This window comes from Mastomys coucha, unplaced genomic scaffold (genome assembly GCF_008632895.1).
Source record: "Mastomys coucha isolate ucsf_1 unplaced genomic scaffold, UCSF_Mcou_1 pScaffold17, whole genome shotgun sequence".
Lineage (NCBI taxonomy): Eukaryota > Metazoa > Chordata > Mammalia > Rodentia > Muridae > Mastomys > Mastomys coucha.
The window spans coordinates 28,381,033-28,403,532 of NW_022196899.1; the positions used below are offsets into that span (position 1 = coordinate 28,381,033).

A 22,500-nucleotide genomic window follows, 5' to 3' on the forward strand; every position below is an offset into this window, starting at 1 on the left:
TTTTTTTTTTTTGCATTGTTTTTGTTTGTTTTCAACTGCTTCTCCTCACTCTTGGAGCTAAGACTTCTTTTCAGGCTCCACCTGGGCCTGGGGTTGGGGATTTGACTTCATATTCTTCACTTTCTTTTTTGACCTGACTTGAAAGATGTCTGACTGCCTCTCTCTAGGGACTCTATCTAGGAGATGGATCCCTTAAAGAAGGGAGAAACTGTGGCTTTTACTGTGAGAGTCTGGATAATATCTAAAGGCACACCGACTCTGGAAATTTAAAAAGCTCAACAGCGCTTTCCAAAGACAGGGAAAAGGCTCAAACTGCAAGATTAGGTCGACGTCTTTCATAATTATTTTCTATTAAAAACTTTCCCGGAAATGTGTTCGTGACACCAGCCGGGAGCCTCCTGTCTTCTAGGGATGCTGGCCAGCTCTAGTATTGCTATTCTCCACCAGGATATTTTCCTTCTGTGGCCTTTAGAAAATAATGGACGGCTCGACTTTCTTGTTTTGACTAACGAAACCTCTCTTGGAGAGACTGGAGTACGCAGGTAAGCAGGGATTTCTCTAGTCAGAGCCCTCTTTCTCTGTGCGGTTCCGGATAGATTGTATTTTATACTTTGGTAGAACAGGAGTAGTGCTAACTTCCTGGGCGCTGGTGTCAGTTCCTCTCCAAAAGCAAGCGGTAACCTTTTTCATTTGAGGGACGCAGAGATTTATTTGCTGCTTCTGGGCCAGCGTTCGGACTAGAGGTAGTGTTTCTAGTTGGCAGGCAGGTCAGGTGATTCAAAGCTCGGAGGGGCCATTCGTTTTATGACCCCATCTGCTTGTCTATAGCGAGTCAAGTGGGCATGGATGTTTAAAGATTTCGGCGCTTTGAACCACTTTTACTTCTCCAGGCCCAGGTTCGGCAGGGCTGAGCTAAGAGCTCTCCAGCCTCCTGCAGGCTCCCTGAAGGGAAGGGACTACAGGGCCAAAGCCTGGAGACTGTGGCACTGGTACCGACTGGAGTCTGGAGTCGGAAGCTAATCTGGACAGGCTAGGACCTGACGTCACCGCGGCCTGGCCCTCATCCCCAGAAACTCCCCAAAAAGCTGCGGAGGGGTTCCCAGTGTCTCTATGCCCTCCCGCAACCCTGCAGCGAGAGAAAGTTTCTGGTGCTGTGTAGCTGTTACAAAGTGCCCTGCCTCCTGCGCGGGAGACTGAACACTCTCTATGTTGACCTCCTGGCCTCAGAGATGACTATAGGCTTCATATCCTCAAGATCAGAAGTTGTTGACCTGGGTGTTGTCTTCTTGACATCTTACCCTAGTCCTTTGCCCGTGGCTAAGTAATACTGGGTTCTTCTCACCCAAGCCAGAGAGCACTGGTTAAAATGTGGGAGGCTTTGAGAGAGGTTTTTTTGGTTTTGTTTTTGGATGGGGGGAGGGGGAAGCAGGTCGGGATGAGCCAGCCCATCACTTCCTAAGGTGTGAAGTACAGTTGGCTGTGTAAGACCACCCCCACAGACTCTTACATCTACTGGCTTGATTGGAGCCTGAGATTAACTCTCTGTCTAGCAGAAGGTGAGAGACAGGGAACCACATGCCATGGTGGTCTCAAAGCTGTATTCAAAGATCCTGGCCCTTGTTAGGATCCTATGCAGTGATGTTAGCCTTGGGGGTCTCTTTCACCTCTTTATCACCCCTTCTGACTTAAGGTTAGCCTGGGAAGTCACTTTGAAACTCTGCCAATCAGTGTGTCTTCCTGAAAGGAAGAATGTGGGCACTTGAGACTGGAGTTGCCCCCACCCCCAAAGGGCAATAAAATGCTGGTGATATTAGAATTCCATCTCCCCTGGCATTCTTGTCACTGGTGGCCACACCAGAGTAGGGAGATGCCCCTACCCCCACCTTGTGATGGCAGGGTCTGCAGCTCCTCTGGGAGGCCTATACAGGAAACACCAGAGAGTTCCTGGGCAAGCCAGTAAAGTTGACTTCCATCATACTAACAAGTCCAGTTTTGGAGGCCCCTGGCCTCCCCAACATTCAAATGACTGATTTCTCTTATAAATAATTCCAGATCTGCTCACACACAGCCCACATACTTCTACAGAAGGACTTCTTTCCTTTATGTGTGCTTTCAGAGTTGAGTGATCTGCTAGCTAGAGTTTATTCTGAGATCAGAATGAGTTGGTCAGCTGGGTTTTATTTTGTCTTCAGGCTCTTATCAAATTAGGCCAGAGACCTTTTTAGACACACCATGGCTGGACTGTTTTCAGCTCTCCTGAGTCCTAGCAACAGCTTCCAACTTCTAAAGTCTTCTGGCTCTGATATCACAGTGGTTTTAACAGTTGCTTCTGGATTACCATTGGCATAGCATTTCCACGTTCTCCATACCTTCCACTCTTGGGGATTTATACAGCTTTTAGCCAGAGCTACACTAGACCCATCTCAAAATAAGAACAATAATATGTCAGAGTCAAACGCTGACTGTGGACATTCTCCGAGTGAGTTAAAGATGAAAACCATTTGGTAGGTGGAGTATGTCTAAAATGGACAGAGCCGCACTCACTGGTGGACGGACATCCTTTGCTGTTTCTGGAGGTGCACTGCCCAGGATTTATTTTCAACCCTTAAATCCATTTCATTTTTTGAATTCCCTTCCAAGGCAAATGAATCGTCTGGAAACTGGACTTTATGTTCTGATATGGACCCAGAATTTCACAAAATAATTAGACAAAAATCAGCCAGCACTCCAATCTGAGATGTTGCATAAGGTTACAGTCCAGTCGGATTAAAGCAAGCTTGTCTCTCAAGGTCCCCTTTCTGCTTGTTTCCCTGTACTTCTCTCCTCCAAGGAAGGTGCCTCAAAATCTAGTCTTCTGGGAGTGTGTTTACTCCAACTTCTGGTAAACTAGGCTAACGCTCTGTCGCCAGCTTTCCAAACACCCTCTCAGCAGCTTTGTGAAATAGTGCAAATCATTTCTGAATCCAAGATGGCAAAGTAAGCCAGAGCATGTGGATGTGAGGCTTGGTTGTCAGGAACTTGATTTAAATGTTTAGCTCACACCTCCTTTCCCAGGACTTCCTTCTTTCCTCCTCTGCAGCCTGCTCCTGTAACTTGGGTACCCTTCCTCTATTAGCAAGCTGGTTCCCCAGAATAAATTATGAGTATGTATCAAGTGGGCCCTTCTGCTAAGATTAATCAGGACCTATTCTCTCTTGCATGTTTCCGCTTTGATCCCTATAGAAAGTTCTCCCTGCCCTGCAAGCAATGTCATTCTACAAACTTACTATTTCCATATAAACTATGGAGGTAGGTTTCAATAGGAAAAAAAAAAAATCAGGTAATCCACCCACCCACCCACCCCCCACCCAGCCCCAGGAAGCTTTCCAAGTTAAGGACACAAAATATTTCATGGTTAGTTGTGTGAGCTTCTAAATTAGCTGCATATAAAGTATTTTAAGATTTTTTTTTTTTTTTTGGCTGTCACTGGCTGGCAATACTCATTTTGTGTGTGTGTGTTGGTTTGAAAAGCAGGAAGAAATGTAATGAATTGAGTGCTGTCAGAGATGTCTTCTGTTTGAACAATCTGCGCCGGGCTGAATGGCAGGGACTCCCTCATCCACTGCAGGTGCAGTAGGGCTGGGGAAGGGGGAGGGGGCCTCTGTTCAGTCAAAAAGCAGCATTTCCCACAATAGACCACACACTGGTGGCCAGCGTGACATCGGCTCACACTCACATACTTTCCCCCATCCACAGTCCTCAACCGACAAAGTGGCCATACAGTAGCCTTGCATAGGTTCCTTTAATGAACATTTTGTGGTTCCTATGGCCAGCATTGAAATCCATGAGCCCTGGGAGGAACAAATAGACTTTTAATCGTGAGTTCCCAACTCAAATCTATTGCTGTAGATATTAAAAAGTAAGCGGATCTCTCTGCTCTCACCCAATATCAATGTTCGTGAGGCACAGATGTGCTAGGATCTGAGAACTGTAAAGTTAAAAGTTTTTCTGAGACTACTTCGGTTCCAAGCTTGGGTCTTGCAAGTCCTGTGAGATCAAACAGGAAAGGAGAGAAGGCATGAATTTCGTGTATTTGTTTAAATGTAAAAGGACCTCTAGTATTTTATTATGCAGCATGAGAGGGCTAATCCTACAAATGAAGGCACGTTAATCTTGCTGAGCACAGTCCTGTCCCCTTTTGAATTGGTTTTACTGGGGAGAGGGGTGGGGAGGAAGAGAAGGGGGTCAGGAAAGGCGGCAACTGTTTTAAAACTCTGGACAGAAATGCGACCACCCTTTAGCTGCCCTTGCTGCCAACTAGCAGACGTTAGCAGAGTTTTCCTCTCACACTGGTGTGAGCTCAGGCCTGGGTACAGCAAGTTTTAAATGGAATTATTTAAGTGTGAGAGGCTATTGGGAACTTGGCAGTCAGGCCCTTCCTTAAACACCCTGCCCTCCCCCCACGCTTTGGCTGGGTTTTAGTTTTGGATCTGAAGATTTGGGGAAAGGCAAGATACTTCCCTCAGCACCACCCTAGCCCCTAGCCCGTGATAAGAGGGTGACACCAAGGTGGTCCAACTAATAGATGGTTCCCGTCTGTGCTGAGGAAAATTACTCACTGTTTACATACAGTTAAAACACATCCCCCTAGCCAAGGAAAACATCAACTTTCCAACACCCCTCCTCAGTAAAACCTGTTTCTGATTCACTTAGACACTTCGGTGGGACTAAGAAGGACCCCCGCCCCTTTGCTCGCCTCTGGGTAAAAGGAGAAGCCCGGAGTGCGCCGGGTGGTTCTGAAAGGCACTGATAGTAAAGACTAAATTCTGTAAAATCCCAAATCACAGGAAAGAGATGTCTGAGAGTGAGACAAAGCTTACTTGTTTGTGGCCTTTCGGCAGGTATGCCTATGGCGCCTACTTAAAGTCTAGGCCTAGAAGAAATGTTCCGATTCCCCATCCACAGCGCCTGCAGCTTAGGCTCTAACGTATCTTCCGGCCGGTACACACCCACAATTAATCTTTCTTATTAAGGCTTCCATTCGGTACCCAAGGGGCAACTCAAACCTATTTAGATTTCCTTGGTTGGCTGCACAGATTTAAGTGGGCAAAGAGTTATAAACCTAATAACAGAGGGCGCGCGCGAGAGGGATTTGAGTAGAGAAGACTCAGGATTCACGGCGAGGGGGTGGGGGGAAGTGGCAGGATGCTGTGGGCCTTGCCCACGTCTGGAGTCTGCCTCGGGTTGCAGCTGGAGCTGTGGGGAAGGCAGTGAGCCTCCCGCGCGCGCGCCACGCGCAGCATTCTCGAGTGCACCTGCATGCCAGCCCCTTCGCTCAGCCCGCAGGTACTCGAGGCGCCTCTTCCTTCCCAGAGAGGCGCCATCCTCAAAGCATCCCCAACACGGGAACTTGCAGAGAACCAGGAAAGGTTTGCAGTGTTTGGGATTAATTGAGAATAATTAACACTGGACACGGTTAATCACCACTTCGCAGCTCTCTTCCCTCCTTTCGGGCCTGTGGTGTCGGCCTCTTTTGCTCCGGCTGACGATGCGGGTGGGTTTGCTGGTGAAAGTGAAGACGTCGCGGTAGCTGTCACCCAGTTCTGCTGTACTTTTAAAGCGCTCGCATATTGTTTGATTACTAATTCGAGTTAATATGATCTTTATGGCAACATAACAGTGGATAATTGGCCTTTTTTCTCAACAACAATGTAAATCACAATCGCTTTATTATTTAATAACGTCAAACGCTTCGTTGGATTGGCCCCGACCGGGAAGACCTTTTCTTTCTAGACAGCATTATGGGGGAAGGACAATGAAGATCTAATTGTGGAGGTTTCATAAGTTGGCTCCGGTAAATGAACAGCTTCGATATGGAAGTCCCAGCAGATGTGGGCACCGCTAGCTGTAGAAACTCCACCCCACCCCTCTACCCACCATCCAAACACACTGTTGGAGGCTTTCTGGGGTGGCTGTGGTCCACGGAGCCTAGCAACCACCTGAAGTTCCCAGTAGCAATTAGAGCTTGTATCGGGCTCTTTACATTGGGGATTTATCATTAAGGCATCCAGTCAACTCACCAAATTAACACTACTTACAAATAGCCACAACCCTTTGGGCGCCCTTACGGTCAGTTTGGCTGTGGGACAGGGAGAGCAGGGGTCTGCGTTTTGTTTTGCTTTGTTTTGGATGGTTAGTTGGTTGGTTGGTTTGGACTTATTTTGTTCTGTTGTGATTAAAAAAAAAAAACGGAATCAGTATTGCAGGGTCTTGAAATATACTTGACTTAGACAGTTTGGCCAGGGACTTGAGCCATTATTTCTCAAATGCCTGGGAAAAGCTGAGAATACCCAGAGACCCTCTCACGAGAAAGACCACTCATGGAAGGAAGGCGTCCCCGCTGCTATCACCCTTGTCCCCAAAGGCCCAGTTCTAAAGGCATCCACTGCTGCTTCTGCCGTGGTCAGAAGAGCGCGAGGCTAGGGTCTTCTGAGTGGCAAGCCCCAGCCTTTGGAATTCGGGTCAGAGGAGAGAGACTCGCAGCCTGCAGAGGTTTTGTTTTTGTGTGTGCCCGCCTCTCCATTTTAGTCAACTAATACTGCCTGTCGGGGAAAAGGAACAATTCGCTCCCACCCACCCCTCCGCGCCTTTCTAAGATAAACAGGAGGTGCGAAACGCTTCCCAGCACACGCGCCCCTGGGCCCTCCTCCCACTCTGCGCGCCAACCGAGCATCTGTCCCCGCGTCCCCGAACCAGACCTGGGTGACAACTGCCGGTATTTCAAAACCGTCCCACTGACCGCCAACCATATTCACGTTTTTGTCCTCCTCCCCCTTCCCCTAATCCAGTTACTTTCTGCCCACTCTCTCCGTTTCTGAGAACTTAAAAGAAGTGAAAAGCGTTGAGGAATTGAGAGTGGACTTTCAAAAACGAATCTTTGCCCACGGAAACACGCACTCGCACTTTTTAAAAAGTAGTATTTCAACACAAGGAGGACATTTGGAAACTTTCTCTTAACAGGAGTCGGGAACATTGCTATTCTTGTGTGTTGGTTGTCTGGCCTCCCCACCCGCGGCGGACAATGCCCGCATTGAGGCGCGGTGGCCTGCAGGCAGCGGGAGGCTGGGGACTGCGCAGCCTTCCTCCAAGGGGCCCGCAGCTGCGGGAGCACCAGTATGGGAGCCGGGGCGGGGAGGCCGGTCGCCGGAAGGACGGCCGTTACGAGTACCTTTTTTTTTTTTTTTTTTTTTTTTTTTTTTGCCCCAGGCCTTACACTAAGCCTGGCTTTGAGGACTTAGATACAGGGCTGTATGAGGCATAGGGAGTAGGGAGACCGACTCAACTGAGGATGTTTCGCATTTTGTTTCATTTTAATTGCGACCACCACCACCACCCCCAACACACACACCCCGCACGATTTTATTTAGACACGGAATTTTGCACCCCAGGCGGTCCAACCCCACAGACTTCACTCTCAGGCACCTCGTCTTTTTTTACTATCTCAACCTCGGGCTCTGACGCTAAGCAGGCCTCCGCCTTGATGCCAATTTTTGTCTCACCCGAGCCCTGGCACACTGCAATCTCGCGCTCTGAGTACGGCACCGCATGGGGGCGGGGGAGCCCAGGCTAGAGACTCGGGAACATTCTTTTCTAAGCTCGATTGTTTTCTCCCTCAGAGCACCCCAGCACCCAGGGCCTTTGCAGAAGAACCTCGAGGTCAGCAGAGGCCCTCGGAAGGGCGCCACAGTGGCTGAAGCTGGCGTCTTAGAGTTTAAAACGTGCACCCCGCCGGGTGTTGGGACCACGTGCTGCGCCTTCGAAAGGTGACTGCGGCCCCGCTGCAGTGCCGGGCGGCGGGAGATGGCGCTAGGAAAGCCGCAGCCCCCGGTGGCGACAGGGGCGGGTGCTGCGTGGCAGAACTGGCCTCGGCGCTGAGTGGAGAGAATTATCTGGAGCGTGCTTGATCTGGGGCTGCGTAGTCAGCTTCTGCTTTATTTGTTTGTTTGTAATCTCATATTTAGCAAGCCAGGACGGTGGCAGCGAGGGAGAAAGGAAGGGATGGAGGAGGGGGCTTCGCGCTAACCACACCCCTTCCTAATGAGTTAATTTCCATATTTGCGTCTCCCGCTTCTAGCGCCCTCTCTTTCCGGGCGCCTCCGTGCAGTTGAGTCTTGCGCAGCTCAAACACTCTCCACTTAGGAATGAAACAAAAAAAGCCCCGAGTAAGAGCAGAAAATTGGTCTATTGATAACATTCGCTCCGAGTGTTGATCTTGGCATTGCGGGCAGCGGGTTAGTCTCCACCCCATCCCCCAAATGGGCCGCACTGGATTGCAGAGGGTATGCGGACATACTAGCTGATTGCAGACCGACGCAGTAGTTCCTCCCGCCTCCAACTGTCCGACCCTCGCGTAGTCTTTTCTCACAACTTCATATTTTTTGCCCCCCAGAGTAAAAGCAGTGGAAACCTAGCCAACCCAGAAAAGGAGGGGAAATAACCTCAAACAAATGAATCAAAAGCGAAAGTTTCAAACTAGAGACGGACTCGGGGAGAAAAAGAAAGTTTTGTACCAGAAAAGGAGTGCTGGCCGAGGCTGGAAACAGGCTCTAGGGTGGACACCTGTGGGAATAGATTAAGGAAAGCTACGAACTGACATCTATACACTAGGACAACGAAAAGTTGTGGCAAAGCCAGTGAAGGAGTTTTGGAGATACTGGAACTCAAAGGCAAGCCACGAATCAGGACTTCTATCTTGGTTGTCTACGCTTGGGTGAAGGTTCTGTTCAAAGAGTCCATGCAAGAAACAGACCTTCCCAACTCTTCACCGTCTCTGTTCCTCCCCACCTTGGTGGCTTCACTCCTCTCTGACTGGAGTGTCCAAATAGCTCTCTGGTCAAAGTGAACTGCCCCAAGAAACTCTTTCCAAACTGCGGAGCAACTTAGGCAGAGAGCTTTAATCAAGATTTGTAGCTCAGCGAGGAGCAACGACAGCAAACACCCCGCAGGTGTACGCCGTAACTCCACCATCCGGACTCCAATGTAGATTACTCTGGCCGCGTTTGATCGGCTCTTTGAAAGCCTTTAACAATTGCCTGTGACGAACGACCGGGCTCAGTGTTTTTCTGAATAATGCCTTGAGCGTAAGTCCTCAGGGTCTTTAAAGAGCTCTAGTTTGAGAGTCCGGGGGCGGGGGGCTGTTTTGGGTTTTGCTTTGAAGGAGAAAAGGGGAAACGTTCGCTTTAGTTTGTATCTCGTCAACTTTTAGTTGCTAACAGGTATCACTCAAGCCAGCCAACGCCTGATCCCTGTCACCTTCGCTCGCTGACTTCCAGAAGCTGTGTGTGGTATATTGTCTATGTCAAGAACATTACTTTTCCTTTTAATAATGCATTGTGTATATATGTGTGTACATATTGTATTACGCTGCGTTAATGAAGTGACACAGTTACTAATTTTCTGTCTTGTCAGTTACAACTGCACTTCCTGCTCACAAACGTCTGTGGAGGTAGTTAGAATAAACACTATTATTAGTACGACTTTAATTCAGTCCTACTATCTTCTCTGTTCTTTCTAAACCATATCTATTCTGTAAGAGTCTGACTCGAACGTCAAAGTTTTCCGAAGTAAAACCCATAGTTTGCCAGAGCCCCTTGCAACACCTTGGCACCAAACCCAACACCAAAATTAAAAAAAAAAAGGAGGTGCTTCTGGACTTGTCTTGTTTGCCTACAGTGTTTGCCTAAGGGGAGGGAGGTGAACTTTTGTCTGAAACATACACTAAGCAGAACTTCGATTTCGCAGAGTGTCAACAGTTGCAGGGCTTATCATACCAGTGTGAGGAGCACACATTTGAATTAAAGGCCCACTCCTGCCACTTCAGAGCAGGAAGAGTTACCATGAATGACTGTTAAGTTTGCCTATTGGAAAAGTTTTTTCTGTACTAAGTCACACTGAAAGATGGGAAAAGCCACTGTTTATTATCCAGTTCTGGACAAGAACAGACCCCAGTACCTAGGGACTCATAGCTCTGGCCAGCAGGGGGGATGGAGGGGACTCTTCACAGCAGCCCCCTTTGTTCTCCTGAGCTCTTCCCTGATTTCAAGCTTCACTCGCCCGCCCGTCCCAAGTTTGTGTGTTAATGACGCTATTACCATCTGGCTTGCCCTACTTTCCAAAAGATATAAATCTCCCAGCTTGACTGCCCACATTATCATTTAAGTGCCACCATAGCCAGAAGGAAAAGATGCTTTCAAGGCTCAGCTTCTTGTGCTCAGACTGCCCTGGCACTACTCCTGTGCTGTATTTATAGACTGAACATTGAGGGCAAGAATATGCCTCAGAGACTGCACATCTCCAGACATGTCCCTCCAAACCAAAGAAGACCTGTTACCTGAAGGAAGAGAGACTCAAAATGATTTCCTCCTAAAACTATTTTTATTTTATCCAGATGCACCAGCATCTTTTTTGTGCTTGCACACTTCCCTTAATACCCTCCTCTTGGGCTAGTAAAAGTGTCAGCAAAACTTCCAGGCATTCTGAGCAATGTAGTCCTCTATGGCCTTCCTTTTTAACAGGAGAATAGATTGTCTATCTCTGGGAATGGGAGCAAGTGAAGAGGTGAAAAGACAGCTTTTGGAAGCTGGACAGCCCGGTCAAACTCCCACTTTTAATGGCGCCTGCATGGGTGTGTGCTCTTCATGCAATTTACACACTCCTAGCTGCACTCCTGGATCCTCCTCTATCTTTCCCCAGCATAGTCATTGGTGGGTTTTTGTTTTTTGAGCACAAAAGCTGAGAACATATAACAAAAGTAACGGAGCTGGCATGTGCATGATCCCACAAAGCCCCCACTTATCTGGCCTGGTCGATGTAAACAGAACAGAGCAGACTCTGCCTCTAAGAACCCTCTAAGAGTTCAATCCCCCGCCCCCTTCCAGATTTCTGGCCTGTTTGCTTGTGGGCAGTCACATCTGGGCGCTTCTGTTTGTGCGTTCTCCCTTCTTCCCAGAGGCAGGCTCCATTCACATCAGCCAACACTACAGGTCGGAAGAGTCAGAAGAGTGAACTTCCAGGATTCCTAGGGAAGCTCTTTAAAATCAGAAGACTTTTTTTTAGCAAGTGAGAGCTGGAGAGCCAGTGCACACATGGATGGATGTCATCACATTTTCATCTTTAAGAAAAAAATATTTATATATTATTTGCTTATATATCCCTACTGCTTTATTTGAACTGAGCACAAATGCACAAAAGTGAGCATATTGATAAGGCTGTTTTGCATGAGTCTCTTTATTCTCTTCTCAGTTCATTTTCTGGCCTTTTTCTTTCAAACTCAAAAAAAAAAATCTTGTTTAGAAATTTATATCCCCCCCCTTTCCTTCTGAGAACATTATCGAGTTGATATGAAGAAATTGCAGAGGATATACCATTTAAGTAAGATGCACTTTTAATCACTGGTCATTAAAATGGTTATGTTAAATATACTCAATTACATGCATGACTTAACTCTAACAGTACTGTCTATTCTCCCAGCTGCTCACGTATTCCTAAACGGTAGTCTGCGGTGGAAACTTGATTATGCTGAATCCATACATTTCCATGGATTTCATCAGCCTAATTAATGCCTCAGTGTGGTCCTGGGGTCTGAATGAACCTTTTACTGTCATTTGAGGTTGAAGGCAGTGTTGGAATGTGGAAGTTTCTCTCTCTCTCTCTCTCTCTCTCTCTCTCTCTCTCTCTCTCTCTCTCTCTCTCTCTCTCTCTCTTGTGGTACTTTGGGCATTCCACTAAGCAAAGTAAGTAGCAATCATTAAAGAAAAAAAAACTATTACACAGCGAGAAAACCCGTTCAAATGTCAGGGGAAAAAAATAGGCTGGTTCTTTATTTGCATATTCTTGATTTCATAGACAACCTCCAAATATTTAGTAAGGCAGAAATACCACCATGCTATTGAATCTCAAAACTGCACTGAAAAGGGAAAGTTGGAAATAGATTTACAACCGGTGGCTGAACCCATTTCTTTTGCTCATCAAAGCTGCCCTGCTCTGTCCTTTCTTCCGGCTCCATCACTCCTAGACTGTTCCCCTCCACTGCAACTTTCATCTTTCGCGAGGAAGCACTCAGGGCGTGTTTTCACAAGAAACTCAAATCACCCCCCAAGTGGGTGACTCCATTCTGTCTTTTCAGGTGTAAATTTACATTTGAATACTTCTCAACCTCACTGACCCCTGCTATCCCTGGCCCTGCCTCCACAGAGCGGCTGCCAATCTACAACCCCACAACTTGCAAGGGCAGGCAGAGGTCGAATTTCCCAAACTCCACCCCTAACCCCCCAAGACCAACAAGTGCTCACATTTCCTAAGAGAGATAGCCTGATATGTCTGTTCTTAGTGACATGCATATGGAAGAATTCCCTTTAAGATGTATTTTCTTGGTGACCAAAAAGAGTACAGAGAGACAGATAGATAGTGAGACACAGAGACAGACAGAGACAAAGAGAAAGCAAAAAGAGGTGGAGATTCTGGCATCTTTAAGAAGTGTAGTAACTCAGGCTTGGCATGCTGGTACATTCCTCTAATCCTAGCGCTTGGGAAGCAGAGACAGGTGGATGTCTGTGAGTTCCAGGCCAGCTTGATCTACAAAGTGAGTTCAAAACAGCCAGGGATATACAGAGAAACCTGGGAGGTAGGGTGGGGGTGGGGGAGGAAGAAGAAATGCAGCAACTCAGGCAAGTGGCCATTGAAGTTTTTCCTTCTTGAGTCCCTGAGGGGTCTGTGATCCCAGGGCCAGATTCTGTGCCATTGGCCTAGAACTTGAGTCTGCAGGGGAACATCATACCTGGTCCCCCATCTAGTAAATGGAACCACAGGATTTCAAATCTATAAGCTTGGAACTTCATATATGTTATTGCTGATGTAATGTTTTTTGTACTATGAGTGTATTTCAGGGTTGGAAGTTAGCCTTTTGTAGGGCCTTCCTTGGATAAGGGATTCTAGAAGAGACAGTGTACCAGAATTGGCACTTACTGTGGGCTATTTAGACAGATCAATGTAGACTCAGATCTGTCTGTAAAACTTAGCTAAGCCAAACCTTAGAGGACTGTAGTAGAAGGCACATGCAGGTGGCCAGACCCTTATGAGGGTTTAGTATGGTCTCTTCAGAAGTGCAGTGCTTTATATCATTGCTTTGGAATTTAGGAGGGGAGAGGCAGAAGATGAACGTTGAATATTTGAGGCCAGCCTTGGCTACAAGGAGGGCACCGTATTGAACTTAAGAGGAAATGATAGGCCAGTCTTGGAAGCATCCCACCCCACCCAGTGGCTCCTTACCTCTGACTGGGATGCTATTTAGTCGTTTTCTTTCACTGGTGACACTTGTTTCTGAATGAGGGACTTGGTACCTGTGTGGGCTTTGTCCCTTCTGTCCCCTTGCTGTTCTAGAAAAGGCTGTGAGCCACAATCATGGATGAACTCTGCTGTGTCCACAGTCCTCCAGCAAAGTTGCCAAAGAGAGAGTCTGACGGAGCGCCTGTCAGACACATGCAAAGCATACTGTTCAGTTCCCAGCACAACATAAACTGGATGTATATGGCGCATGTCTGCAATTTCAGTACTCGGGAGGCACAAGTTCAAAGCTAGCCTACGTCTGTGCCCCTGTCTCAAAAGACTAATTGAAATGTATCGAGTGGCTTCTGAGAGCTTGTAAAATGAGGCTGATTTGAAATCCTGGCCTTTTGCAGAAGCTCCAGTTGTTCTATTTTCTCTCAGAGCTAAGTAGGTGCAGCATACCAACCTTGACTCCAGAAGGCCGAGCAAATTAGAAGTGGGTGTTTCTTTGTCAAACCAGAGATCCTAATGATGGTAGATATAGGGGATACAGACTCCAACAGCCAAGGCTCAACAATGACAAGTGTCACACATCCATGCTATAAAATGTTAAGCTGTGTCACTTGGCTCCCTGCTGTCTAGTTTCCCTCTAGTTTTCTTTTTTATTTGTTCGTTCAGTTGGTTGGTTGGTTGGTTGGTTGGTTGGTTGGTTGGTTGGTTGGTTTTGCTTTTCCAGACAGGGTTTCTCTGTGTAGCACTGGCTGTCCTGAAACTCCCTCTGTAGACCAGGCTGGCTTCGAACTCATAGAGATCCACCTGCCTGTGCTATTGGAGTGCAGGGATTAAAGGTGAATGCTAGCATCGCCCAGCTACCTCTAGCTTTCTTATGCGTATGTTTATTTACTTATGTGGATAGTTCGATGTAGGAACAGGGCAACTGGGTTGTTTGCTGCACTGACTGACAATTCTCAAGAGTATTTTTACCTACAGTGTGTAAATAATTTGTGGTGTGCCACTTAGCAGTCGGACAATATGCCCTCTTAGCAAAGTTTTGGGGAGAGTTAACATGTTTTCTGTAGGACTTATTCCAGAGTAGGTGCGTCCGATAACAAGAGATTTTTAAATGCGCTCCCGTGAAACAAGCTGCTGAGCTGAGTAGAAAAAACCACTGTGTCACAGATAACACAGTCGGTCCAGTCCTGGGTTCCTCTTCTCTGAGTGGCATGCTATCCTTCCTGAGCCTTGCTGCAGTTATGAGGAAGTTGGGACAAAGGCAATTCCAACTGTGCCCTTGTTTTCCGAGTTGCAGGATTTAGATGCTGCAGTGCTCTGGCAGTGGCCCTGCCGGCAGGCTTTCGAACTGTTCTCGGTGCTTAGTTTCTGAATTCTACATTTAAATCCAAATCTGAATTTTTTTTTCCATTGGTTCAGGAAAGAAAAAAAAAAACCTAATTTGAAATCCTGTTATAAATTCTACGAAAGCCAACTTAGAAGAGCTTAGAAATAGCTCTGAGTCCCACATCCCAATGTGCTGTGTTGGTTCCTGTGGTTGTTTCTGAAAGAAGAAAGAGAACACCTGGTCTCTAACCAGGAGAAAAGCGGATTCCGGCACCTCAGTCACTCAGTGGGGGCAGGCCTCTGCGCTCCCACTGATCAGGAAATTTAAAGCCGGTTGGGTACATCTGCAAACAGCACATTTCCCAACTCGGGAAATGCCAGTTCATGTTATTTCTGTGGCTAGGAGTTGCTTAGGATCTGTGACAGCTGAGGTTTTCTTATTGATTTTATGACAATGTTGTTCATAGTGCTCACAGAACTGAGAAGAGAGTACAGTTTAGCAAGGTGATTCTTAACTCGAGTGCTGTGCCTTAATCAAAGTGAGGAAAGTGAAATTCGAGCCCAAGAAAGTGTAAAGGGGAATTTAATTTTGAGTCTGAACTTTTATAATGAACTCAACCCTCAGAGGAGAGATGGGACTGGCTGTTCAATTTGAATACTTATGATCAACAATCGGAGTACTTATGCATCAACCTTAGAAGAAATCGTCTCTTATATTAAGGAGGCAGAGAGGTAGCTCAGCAGTTAAGAGTTCTTGCTACTCTTGTAGAGGACATAGCACCAACGTCAGGCAGTTTACAGCTGCCTATAACTTTTAGCTCTAGAAAGTCTGATGCCTTCTGCCCTCCGTGGAGCACCAATATTCACAGGTGCGCGCGCACACACACACACACACACACACACACACACACACATGAAAATAAGGATTTTTATATTTATTTATTTATTTACTTGATAAGAAGCCCCAAGTGTATATGAGGTCATTGTATGTATTTAAAGTTGCTTTTAGATTTGTGAGCATTCCCATGATGAGAGCAGCGTGAGGTGGGTGGAGGCCAGGACGGAGGCACCAAACGCTCATCGCTCTGAAAGATCTTCAAACTCATATTTAGTTCTTTAATAACTTGATGCACACATATTCTTCCAATGTAGCCATAGAGGAAAATACCATTTTCATCTTGTGCGTTATTTTCTCTATGATAATACAGACATCTCAGTGAAAGTCCAGTGAATCCCAAAGCCCCAGGACTTCAAGCAAACAAACAAAAACACTGGGTCAAGAAAAATGTATACGTCAAGGATGCGGAGGACATGGACCTGTATGCTTAGAAGGCAGGAATGCAGGTGGGGCAGAGAGCAGCCCTGTTGGAACTGTGGGATCACTAGGAAACTCGAACAATCAGTGGAGGGAGGCTGCTAGAGAGCTGGCTGCCAGGTATCCGATGGTCTGTGCTGATCAGAGCACAGCTGGGAAACTGTGGCCTGGGGCCAGCACAACTGGGGAACTGTGGCCTGGGCCAGGGTCTGCAGCTTGCCCCGCCTCATCATTCCCACCACCAGATTTGTTGCTGAAAGCGATCTAGCTTGCTGCAGCCATGTCACGCGCCATGTGTGAGAGTGATTTCATTGCCGGCAGTAACTTTTCCTGGTGTCTCACTCTCTGGCACTTGTGTTTTGGGATTAAAACTAGATATCACAAGGAGCTAGGGATGTAGCTCATTTGGTAGAGTGCTTTCCTAGCATGCAGGAAAGTAGCATATGCCTGGGACTGAAGAAGCTCAGGGTATATAGCAAGTTGGAGGCCAGCCTAGGCTACAGAGAACAAAACCTGTGGTTGAGAAAAACATCCTTGGCACTGTTCCTCACAGAGACAAGGTCCAGGCCAGCAAAAGGAGGAGCACCTGAGCCATTTCATCACATCCATGGATAAGTCATGTGAGTTCTGATGGTCTGGCTCCTCCTGTAACACTCCTCTCTTCTGTAGGACCTTTCACAGTCCCATCGCTTCTGTGGCTGGTCTATTCTTCACAGTGAGGTATAGAAAGATACATGTATGTGTGTAAGTATGTATATGTATACTTGTGTTTATGTGTGCATGTTTGATGGGGGGGGGGAGATGTCCTGGGTAATTCTAGGTCTTACCTGAGTACTGGGATACAGACATATGTCACCATACCTAGTTTATGCATTAAGGACTGAACTAGAATCTTTACACACTAGCTAGGCAAGCCTTCCACCAACTCAGCTACAACCCCAGCCCCACCGACCATTGTGGAGCACACCTGTAAACTCAGCACTGGGATATGGAGACAGAATCAGATACTAAAGTGTCTCCCTACAATGTCTTTGAACAAACTTAATGACCTGAAGTCATTAAGATCTTTGATTTGTTTGGGTTGTTTTCTATTTGTAGATATAGATTTGTAACTATTGTGTGCCCAGAACCAGGATCACCTATCTGTGCCCCTCTTTTTGTACTGGGGATATGGTAGCCAAGAGTGTCTTGGGAGCAGGAAGGCTGGGCAGATGGAACTTTTGCCGGCCTCACCCATCATTTTTGACAATCACCAAAATTCATTATCTATAGAGTTCCATTTACAGAGTGTTTGCCAGGTGTGTGAGAGACCCTAGCTTCAATCTCTAGTGCCAGAACAAGCAGTAAACAAAATAGAAATCAAGGATTACATGGCTTAAGTGTGGAGCACCTACCAAGCATCAGGACTGTGTGGGCTCCATCCCCTGAATGTCATAAACTGGCATGGTGGCTCACACATATAATCTCAGCACTCAGAAGGTAGAGGCAGAAGAAACATTGGTTCAAGGTCACCCTCAGCACCATAGTAGTTAAGAGAACAACCTGGATTATATGAGACCTTGTCTCAAAAAAAAAAAAAAGTAGTTCAGTAACAATATCAAGATTTCTGTGCATGTTTATTTATTTATGTGGCTGTGTGGACATGGAGGTCAGAAGATGTCCTCCTTACACTATGTGGGCCCCAGAGATTGAATTCAAGTTCTCAGGCTTTGCAGCAGTTGCCTTTTCCCACTGAACCATCTTGTTGGCCCAATAATTCTATTTGCAGATGTGAACCTGAACGGGTACTAGGGAGAGAAAAAAAAGATGAACTGACAAGTTTTCCCTGGCGTGGAATCTAGTTTTAGATTACTCAAAAGCAAAAGGAAGAACTATTTAGCTAGAGGAAGGGCACTAGAGAGGAGGAAGTGCGGAGGGGGAGGGGAGGAATATGAGCAATAGCTTATGTGGTGCAGGTGTGTGATGGATGGTATCAGTGCATTATAATAGAAGACATCCCATCTCTAACAGTTTCCCAAAGGTCTATGAAAGATGCCAGAGGGATGTCTTTCCAAGTAAGTATTGGTGTTTTGGAACATACTGCTTAAGTTGCTTATGCCAAGCTCCTTCAAAGAACAGGGCTGAAACTGATGCATGTGTCAAGAAGGGCAAAGGGATCATCATCTCTAGGGCAGGGTGTGGGCCAGGCCATCAGCTCTTTTCTCTACTGGCTTCACCCCTGATCAGGGACACGCCCAGAAGGGATATTCCCATTTCTCACTTTCACAAACCTTGCCCACATTCTTCTCTCTGTTCAGCTCTGAACTCTGTTTCTTGATTTTAAGACAGGGCTTCTTGTAGTCCAGGTTAGCCTAGAACTCACTATATAGCTGAGAATTACCTTGGACTTCTGATTCTCCTGTCCTCGCCTCCTGAGTACTGAGATACAGGCATGTGTCACCATCCCTAGTATATGCAGGAAAGGATTGAATTGGAACCTTTACATGTTAGACAAGCCTTCCACCAACTCAGCTACAACCCCAGCCCCACTGAACATGGTGGTGCATACCTGTAAACTCAGCACTAGGGATAAGGAAGCAGGAGAACCAGATACTAAAGTTCATTCTCATCTGCAGAGAGAGTCCCAGGGCAGTCTGGTGTACACAAGACCCTATCAAAAGAAAAAGAGGAGGAAGGAGGAAGAAAAGGAATATGAAATAGTCATCTTCTCACTCACTCATTTCTCCTCTGGAGCCCCTTGGAAATTTTTCAGAATTAAATCATGATGTAGCCAAAAATTAGATTGGGGGGGGAGGGTAGGAAACATACACAGAGAGAGAGAGAGAAAGAGAGAGAGAGAGAGAAAGAAAGGGAGAGAGAGAGAGAGAGGAGGAATTCTCCCAAAAGATAATGAGTAAGAAAAAATGAGGCCGCTCCAAAGAGACTGAGTTAAGACTCACATCTGAAAGCAGCCACAGGTGGCAGCCAGAGGTAGGAAGGAGAGGATTCTTATAACTCTCTTTTCAAGGTTCTTGAGTCCTGAAGACAGACAGCAAGCTAGAGTCAAATGGATCAGCATTAAAACGACACCCTGAAGTCACATTTGGATGGTAAGCCATCCTGGGTCACCTAGCTTCAGGCTATTTGGGCAGTCTTCCCTGCCACTGGTAGAGGAGATTAACTGAAGGCTGGCCACCCTTCTGTTTGACATCAATTAAAATTTGTAGGTCAATGTTATTGTCCATAACAACTCAGGGAAGGAAATTAGAGAAATAATATCACCAACATGACCTCGCTATGGTTTATACAATACATGTCCTAGGGATTGTGAAGCTTCTCAAGACTCTGGAGTTTGTTTCTTTACACCTGGGTTCATGGTGACTCTGCTTGGGTTGGTCTAGGAAGAGTAACTTAAGTACGTTTGCCTTTGGTACCTGAAGGACCAACCTGATGTTGCTGCATGATATTTGCTGTTCCGTAAGGAGGTTGAGCAGGTCTGGAGGACCAAGCTAAGTCTAAGAGTGGACTCCAGCCATTGGGGACATTGAAGTTCAGACGTTGCTGCTATAAATTTATCTGTAGGTTTTAGTGTGTGCTGCACACCACAGCACGCTTGTAGATCTTCACCATCAGAGAACATTCAGCTTGATGAGTTGCTAAATAAAATATCTGTATCATTGCATAAATGTTTATGCACAAAGTGAAAAATGAGGACTGGGGTATAGCTCAGTTGGTAAAATGCTTTTCTAGAGTACAAGAAGCTCTGGGCTAGATCTCCAGCACAGAGTAAACCAGCACTTGAGAGGTAGATGCAGGAGGTTCTGAAGTTCAAGGTCATCACAGAAAAAAAGAAGAAGAAGAAGAAAACCGAAAAATGAGGATTGGGGAGCGAGGGGTCTGACAAATGGAAGATCTTGGGAATAAGAGACTTATATTTTACTTTTTTTTTTTTTTTCAGATTGAACCTAGAAATTATATTCTCCTCAAGATCCATTTAAGAGAATCTGGCCGGTGGCTTTGGTCTGAGAGTTCAGACATCTCTTGCGAAACTAAGAAAGACCTCATTTTCTGTTTGCTGGATCCTTCTATTTTGTCATCCCTGAGCCCTATAAGAAGCTTGCCAGGAAGTCCCCTGTGCTGGAAGGACCATGTGAGTTCATCTCAGACAATGGGTGGCATGGCACCATGGCTTTAGTGACTGACACAGTGGAGAACCATATTCTCTCTGGAAGATCTTGGCAACATGTATTTGGTAGCGTGGAAAGGTGAGCTTGAGCTCTATCCTTCTGTGACCATTCTGAACAAAAGGTGGGAGAGAGAGACAGACAGACAGACAGACAAAGGGAGGCAGAGAGAGAAAGAGGCAGAGACACAGAGAAATGATTCCTGAATTTTAAAATTAAGATCAGTTAATAAGTGATACATGCCTGTAGTTCCAGCCCTAGAATAGATCAGACAGAAGAATCTCAGGACTGAGCTCAGCCTGGTCCACTGGAGACTCTGTTTTAAAGAAAACAAATCACCATTTGGGCATGATGGCACACGCCTTTAATCCAGTGCTTGGGAGACAGAGGCAAGTAAGTCTCTGAGTTCAGGGCCAGCCTGGTCTACAAAGTGAGTTCCAGGTCAGTCAGGGCTACACAGAGAAACCCCGTCTCAAACCAACCAACAAAACCCACAGCAAATTGAACACAAGTTACCTTTTAAAAAGATGATTTAGCCAAATGTGGTGGCTCATGCCTTTAATCCCAGCACTTGAAAGGTAGATGCAATCAGTGAGTTCAGGTCTATATATTGAATCCCAGGACACACACACACACAACACACACACACACACACACACACACACACACACACACACACGACTATGTGAATACATAGATTTATGTGCATTCTGTTCCAGGAAGCCCATGGTGATTATAAAACAGTAAAAATAGGTCACAGCAGAAAGTACCTTCAAGATCAGCTTAGAACACTTACCTGTCACTTCTGTGTCACTTTTAGTGTGGCAGATATTACATTTCTATAATTCTTCTTTTGAGGGAGGCTCAGAATCAATATGAAATGATAAATGTTTTACCTCTTTACTTTGTAATTCAGGCTCTCATATATTCTAAGCTGGCCTTGAACTCATGATGTAACAGAAGATGGCCTTGATCTAGGAGCAAAGGTGCTGCTATTTCCAGCAGAGAAATAATATCTAGATGAAGGACATTGTTTTATTTTACAGCTAATGCTTCTTTAAATTCCCAGCAACCCTCCCTTCTCCAGTGCTTGATGGTGAGTTAATGAAGGAGTGTTCCTAAACACCACCACAAATGAGTGGGCACACATCAAGCACGAAGAGGTGGAGGAGAGAGGGGGCCTTGCCCATTCCTCAGGTGAGGTGGTGGATGAGAAAGTAAGGCTGGCTCAGAGCAGCCACAGTGTTGAAAGTCTGTCGGCTCATTTCACAGGAGTAATTGTTCAGCTCTCTACTGGGTTTACCATTGCCAATGCTGTCTAGGGGCTGAGACCCAAACCAGGCTCTTACCACTAGGGACTGTCATTCTTAGCCTTGCAAGCTTTAAAAACAAAAAATCACAAGCTGTGTTCCTACACTGACTGTATAGAAAGAGGAGGCAGAATAAACCTACCCTATATACACCTCAGCCTAGGCCACTGTGCCTAGTCTGAATTATGAATGGGGAGACACGGGAAGAAAAAAAACTTATATTGATAATTTCATATTGTACCCAGGAACTATTTTAAGGAATCTTGTGTTATAACCTGCGACCAAAAGTCAAGTAGCAGTTTTTCTAATGTGTCTGCATTTGCTGTAAAGAATTGAAACCGTGCGAGTATTTTCATTGATGGTATTTAAAGGTTCAGTATTTATTTTCTAATGTGTCTGCATTTGCTGTAAAGAATTGAAGCCTCGTGAGTATTTTCATTGATGGTATTTAAAGGTTCAGTATTTATTTTGTTCTAAAATAAAGTACTTTTTTCCTCTATGTATTCTTTGCTATGCATAAAGTATTTCTAGAATTTTTTCTATTTTAATTTTTATGTGTCTAGGTATTTTCTCTACACATATGACTGTGTACCACATGCATGCCCGGTGCCCATGGAAGTCAGACGAGGGCATTGGATTCCCTGGGACTTCCTTCAGTTACAGACAGGTGTGAGCTGCTATGTGGTTATTGGGAATTTGAACCTGGGTCCTCTGAAATAGCAGCCAGTGGTTCTAATTGACTGAGCCACCTCTCCAGTCCTGTGTGTTGTCTTTAATGTACATATTATACTTGTGAAATCAATTGTTGCAAGATAAAGTATGAGATAACAAGTCTTTGGGGGTTTCCCCCTAATTTTATTATTTCAAGGGAGGTACAATGAAGACTCTTCACTCAAATGGAAAAAGTACCCTGAGCCTGTTTTTAAAGTAAAAAATTTTGTTTAGAGATTTCCTCCTCCAATAGGTAGAATTTATGCTGGGTCTTATTTCAAAGCCGATTACTCTGAGAGGAGAAGGGCAATATTACAAAGACAATCAGGTTGTGTAAAAAGATTTGCTTGTGCCTCATTCA

General features: G+C 45.9%; 1 protein-coding gene and 1 non-coding gene across 5 annotated transcripts in view; both read left to right on the plus strand.

Moving 5' to 3' along the window:
• The window catches only part of LOC116095085, a 136,839-nt gene that overhangs the window by 100,638 nt on the left and 13,701 nt on the right, over window positions 1-22,500 (plus strand). For all 4 annotated transcript variants that reach the window (XR_004120433.1, XR_004120434.1, XM_031376605.1 and 1 more), the window contains one exon: window positions 19,893-20,199. Coding sequence is in view for 2 of the 4 variants with exons in the window: in XM_031376605.1 (XP_031232465.1) it covers window positions 20,120-20,199 (80 nt within the window). In the remaining 2 variants the exon portion in view is untranslated. The remainder of the gene's footprint in view (window positions 1-19,892; window positions 20,200-22,500) is intronic.
• Window positions 21,497-21,631, plus strand: LOC116095188. The gene has a single exon (XR_004120507.1). It is a non-coding gene; the product is annotated as a small nucleolar RNA SNORA51 (small nucleolar RNA).